Below are 5,339 nucleotides of genomic sequence, written 5' to 3'. Positions count from 1 at the left end.
GGACTATAGGCACATGCCACCACACTCGGCTAAATTTTTTTTGTATTTTTATTAGAGACAGCATTTCACCATGTTGCCCAAGCTGACTTTGAACTCCTGGACTCAAGAAGTCCTCTCACCTCAGCCTCCCAAAGTGCTGGGAATACAGGCATGAGCCACCGTGCCTGGCCAGAAGAGATTTTTAGAATCTACTTTGAGTAGACTGAAAAAAAAGACCATGTTGAAGGAACGGCTTAACAGATAAAGAAAAAAATAATAAAAGAAAATGAAAAGAAAAAACAAAAAGAAAACAGAGGAGCAGATGTTAAAGGAGAGATAGGCAGAAAATTCAACACCATCCTTGAAGTCGAGTGAGGAAACTGAGGCACCAGCAGAACTTGGACAAACCACTCTGGAGCTCTGAGCCCAACCTTTTAACAGGTCACTATAACCTGAGGGGGTGGGAGGACAGAGGCCTGGAGGGGAAGGGAGAGTGAGAAGTCATCTTTCTTGGACTCTTGTCATGGCCACCCCAGGCCTTCCCAGCTCCCCTCATCTCATCCCCCAAGATGGGCTCCCCTTGCAAGCAGAAAAACTCCACCCACACTCCCAGAAGGCCTCAGAAGCGTGGCAGCAGTGACAAGACCACAGGCCCTAAAGAAGAATGGAAAAGAAGAGTTAGAGGGAATGGAAGAAGGAAGAGAAGGAGAGACGCCCGGCGGGGCGGGGGGTGGCAGCTGAGCGGAGGACAGAGGAGCAGGGCTGGAGAGCTGGGCCCAAATCAAGACTGCAGCAGAGAAGTGGGGTGAGGGGGCGGGAGGAGGGACATGGGGGTGATAGAGCCTCCCAGCTCTTCCCTCCCACTCTCCCTCCTCCTCTCTCTCTTACATGATCTTGAAACAACCTTCAAATCTGGGCTGGAGGCCCCAGGAGGCCAGTCACTTAGGAAACAAAACTGTTTCTTGGAGACCTTGAAAGCCCATCTGCAGCTGAGCAGCGTCCCCACCCCCTCCCTGTGCACACACACATTCTCCCATGGACTCTCACGTACACCCACACCCGGCTTCACACAAGCTCCCCACGGGCCCACATGCACGCACACACGGACTCACACGCACCTCTGTACTCAGGCTTGCATACAGATAACCCATTCACAGCAGATTGGCCACACATCCGAATGAGTCTGGTCCTCCGGCTGAGGAGCTCCCCCTTTGGAACGTGGTTTGGTACCCCACACCGTCTCATATCACACACAGGACCAGCGGTCAGGTCCTCCCAGTCACTAACGAGCACGCATCCGTACACAGGTACATGCACATTGCTGTCTGTCTGCAACTCTCTTGGTCTCTCTCTCTCTCTCTCTCTCTCTCTCCCCCTGTCACACACACACACACACACACACACACACACACACTTCTTACCAACCAAAGGTTTGATTCAGGACCACTCCATCCTCTCTCTCTTTCATGATCTTCAAATGATTTCCATCCCCACTCTCCCCTTGGTAGACCCCCTTCCTGATCTGTGACTTCCTCTCAGCGCACTCCCCAGCCCAGGCATCTTGGCCTCCCTTCCTCCTGCTTCCAAGTCTTTCTCTCTCTCTCCTTTGCTCCTCTTACTCCAATGGCCTTGATCCAAACTGGTACTGCTGGCTGTGTCTGAAGAGCAGTAGCCCAACCCAGGCACTCCAGATCAAAGAATCAGGTGTCTACCCCTGTTAATGTCCTAAAGCCTGAGGTTCATGGTGGACAAGAAGGAGGGAGAGCCCCCAGAGCCTCAGCTCTCACTGGGCAGGGAGGGTGGTCAGTGACGCACGGCAGAAGAATAGAACCTGGGTGTCCTGCCCACTCTTCCATTTCTCTGAGCCCTAAGGATGTGAGCAGCAGTGCCCCTCGGGCTGTGCTCTCACCCAAATGCAGGGCATGGCAGGGAGCCCCAGCAGGCTGTAGGGGCAGAGGAAGGGCACATCCTTTCCGGTATTGAGCTTGGCCACAGGGACCAGAGCCAGGGCCTTTGGAAGGACTGGGCAGTACTGGGAGGTGCCAGCAGGGGTGAGGGGTGGATGGAAACTGTGAGAGTGCTTGAAGTTTGCACACCTTCAGACTCGGGGACTAGTGTTTCCTCTTCTATCTCAGTGTGTGTCCTGGAGAGGGCTGGGCAGAAGATTATCCAGGAATTCTAGCCCAGGAACCTAAGGAATAGGTCCTTCCTAAAGCCCAACTTATCATGTTGTCCCCGCAGCCCCAGGCAAGGCTGCCCCGGTGTTGATGGCCCTAGCTGCCTCGGGGCTGCTCTGTAGTGACTTCTGCTCTTCCAGTCTCTCCTGATGTCTAACCTCAAGCTTTCCTGCTACTCCCCTCTCTCCTCAACACACACACGGTGAACTGGTATCTGTCCCCTTCATTGTTTCCTCCCGCTGCCCATTCTCCCCCAAGACCAAAGCCAAGGTCAGTGAAGGGGCCATGGGAAGGCCTTGCTGGCCCCATCCTACCCGCCCTTTCTGACTGGAACCCAGAGAGGGAAGGAGGGTGGAAGTGAGATGGGACCTACTAGGTCCCTGTAATGGAAAATCTCAACTGCAGGCCCGAAGGGGGCCGGTTATTTAGGGAATTCAGATGTGAGCCTTGTGCCCTGAGAGTGGATTTGCTAGAGGAGAGGCTGATAATCCCTCTGCAGGGAGTTCCCTCTGGGGCCAGAGAAGGACCCCGCCCCGCCAGCAGGCACCCTAGGCCTCTGGCCAAAGCCCCTCTTCCCTCCTCCCTTTCTGTCTGCTTTCTTTGCACTCAGGACGCTTAGACCTGCCCTACTGGCTTCCCCTTACTGCATCTCTGTGCCCAGAGAAACAGGGCCACTCCACGGGAATCCTGTCCCCTGAAGGTTCCCAGTAGAAGGTGGGAGCAGAGTTTTTTCCTTTCTCTCTGCCCCTTCTGGTTTCCCCTTCCTCTCTGTGCCCCTCATCCTTTGGCTTTTTCATCATATGAACAGCAACAACACCCCTAGACCAGCTGGCCCTGTCCTGGGTCATCTCCTTGCCCCCAGTTTCTAGCTGGTAGAAGGTTAAAGATACCCTGTCCAGCCCCAGGCAAAGCCTCAGGCATTTCTGGGATTGCTCCTGACTCTGGCGGGCATCCTCACTGCTCAGACATTTCCAGTATCCCCCACTGCCCTGCAGAGAGGCCCCTTCTCCAGCCTCGGTCCTTCCCCTCCCCACTGGAGGAAGGAAGCAGTCATTTCCTTTCTCGTTCACCTGTCTCATAGTTGCTGTGATATTGACCTCCACACACATCTTAGAGGTTCTGTGTTTTCCTCTTTTGACTTCTCGCGAACACTACTCACCAACCCCAGGCATAGTTCAGTCTGGAGCTCTTCCACAGGATGACACGATAAACGAGGGGGAAGCAAAGCCCAGAGGTGGCATCAGATCCCTGCTAGGGGGTCCCACAGTTCCCCTCTAGCCCTGGCCTGCCCCTCTCTACCAGAGTCTTGATTATCCTCCAAAACTTTGGAGAGATTACACCTGGCAGGGTTTGGGGACACGCTCTCGCCTCCATCTCCAAACTTCCCACTGCCTCTTGAGCCACCTTTGACTCCACCCGGGGCCCCTTTCCAGGTGCTTCAATTGCAGAGGTCAGCCTTCAGTTCCAATTCTAACTACTTCTGGGCTTTAGTGGCCCTGCAACCTCTCTAGCGGAGGGAACAGAGGAGTCTATGTTTCTTTCTTTCTCTGGGATGTTGGTTGTAGACTCAGGATACCTGAGTTCTGGTTCTGTCTTGTCAATTCAAATTGTTTAATCTCTCTGAGCCTCAGTTTCCCCACTTGGAAAAGAAGAGTTAGACCACATGGCCTCTGTCATCCTGGGATTCTGAGGCAACTGATCCCCCTCAACCAGATCCTAGGGGGCACATCCCCCTACCTGGGACCCGGGGCCCCTTCCCTGGCAGCCTCTCTGAGTTGTGAGTGCCTCGGGCCAGAGGGGGTTGAAAGGAGCCGGTGGGGGGGGGCAAGCCTCAGGACAAATGGGCTGTCTAGGGCCAGTGGCTAAAGGGGCGGGAGGGGAGGAGTCCTCAGGGATCCTGTTTCAACAAACGTTTCTTTCGGAGGAGGAGAAGGCGGGGGAGGGGGGAGAGGGACCTATTTAAGGCTACCCTGTTGCTTTGGCTGTCTCCGTCTGCCAGGGTCTCCGGGACGGGACGGGCTGGTGTGGGCTTGGGATCCTCCTGGTGACCTCTCCCGCTAAGGTCCCTCAGCCACTCTGCCCCAAGATGGGCCGTGGGGTGAGTATCCCTAAAGAGCAGGGGCTGTACTCTGGAGCTCGAGGGAGGCTGCTGAGGAGGGATGAAGTGGGAATGGGATGTGGAAGGAGTGGGAGAGAAAAGCCGAGTGGGATACTTGGAACTTGGAATTAACAGTCTCCAAACTACCAATGCGTGTACAGATCTACGGCGCTCACCTACCCTAGTGCCCTCCTCACTCTGCCTGGCCCGGCCCCCTGCCCACAATTAGACCCTCAACCCACCACACACGCCCCTCCAGCCCTCCCTTCACCCCTCTCCCCCAGCTCTAGCCCTTCCCCAAGGCAGTCCCTCCTCTCACTGCATCTCCTGGCCTCCCAGCTGGAAGGATGTTTGGCACTGCGAGTCCTCGCGTCTTTGCCACCCGCTGAAAATATCCATTCCTCTGGGAGTCCTAGCCTGAGCGGCTGGGGGTCCAGTTTGAGGTTAGAGAGGGGCAGGGGAGCATCTGGCTTCCAGAGTCACCAAGCAGTTCCGGACACCAGCTACAGGGGCCCTGAGTGCCAGGGACAGCTGGGTGGGGTGTGGGGAGGAAGAGCGGCGTGCCTCAGCCCCCACCCCCAACCCCAGCACCCCTCCGGATGTCCCGAGCAGCATTGTCCATGGGCTCCAAGCCATGGGCTTTGAGGACTTTCACAGAGGCTGGTGAGAGTGACCCCCCAGTCCACTTGTCCATGGCATTCTGCAGCAATGGCTATGCCAAAGCAAAGATTAACAACCACAATGGGGCGGGCAGGGACAGGGCTTTGAATTCTTGGAAATGAAATTCCCATATGGAGAAGAGTGGACCAATCCCTTTACATACTGTGCCTGGCTGCTTTCCTTTTGTGGAGTACTGGCAAAAGAGGACACAGAGGGAAAGGGCATGGGGAGGAACGGGAGGGTGTGAGGAAGACCCTGGCCACGGGGAGCCGTGGGTGCTTCTGGGCCCAGGAGAAGTCAGGCAAGGACATGTTATTGCACCAAGTAGAGCAGCTGGGAAATTCTGAGCCTGGACACCAGGGTTCCTGAGCTAGGGTCAGAGCCATAAATAGAATCTGTGTGTGTGTGTGTGTGTGTGTGTGTGT

At 55.5% G+C, this 5,339-nt stretch overlaps 1 protein-coding gene across 1 annotated transcript in view; it reads left to right on the top strand.

Annotated features, from left to right (window-relative positions):
- The first annotated feature begins 4,118 nt into the window (after positions 1-4,118).
- The window catches only part of LOC108286109 (sodium/potassium-transporting ATPase subunit alpha-2), a 26,334-nt gene continuing 25,113 nt past the window's right edge, over positions 4,119-5,339 (top strand). Inside the window, exon 1 of the mRNA XM_037729660.1 lies at positions 4,119-4,254. Within this exon, the coding sequence (XP_037585588.1) occupies positions 4,243-4,254 (12 nt within the window). The 5' untranslated portion in view covers positions 4,119-4,242. The remainder of the gene's footprint in view (positions 4,255-5,339) is intronic.

This window comes from Cebus imitator, unplaced genomic scaffold (genome assembly GCF_001604975.1).
Source record: "Cebus imitator isolate Cc_AM_T3 unplaced genomic scaffold, Cebus_imitator-1.0 Scaffold313, whole genome shotgun sequence".
NCBI classification, from domain to species: Eukaryota; Metazoa; Chordata; class Mammalia; order Primates; family Cebidae; genus Cebus; species Cebus imitator.
This window is presented reverse-complemented; position numbering and strand designations above follow the sequence as displayed.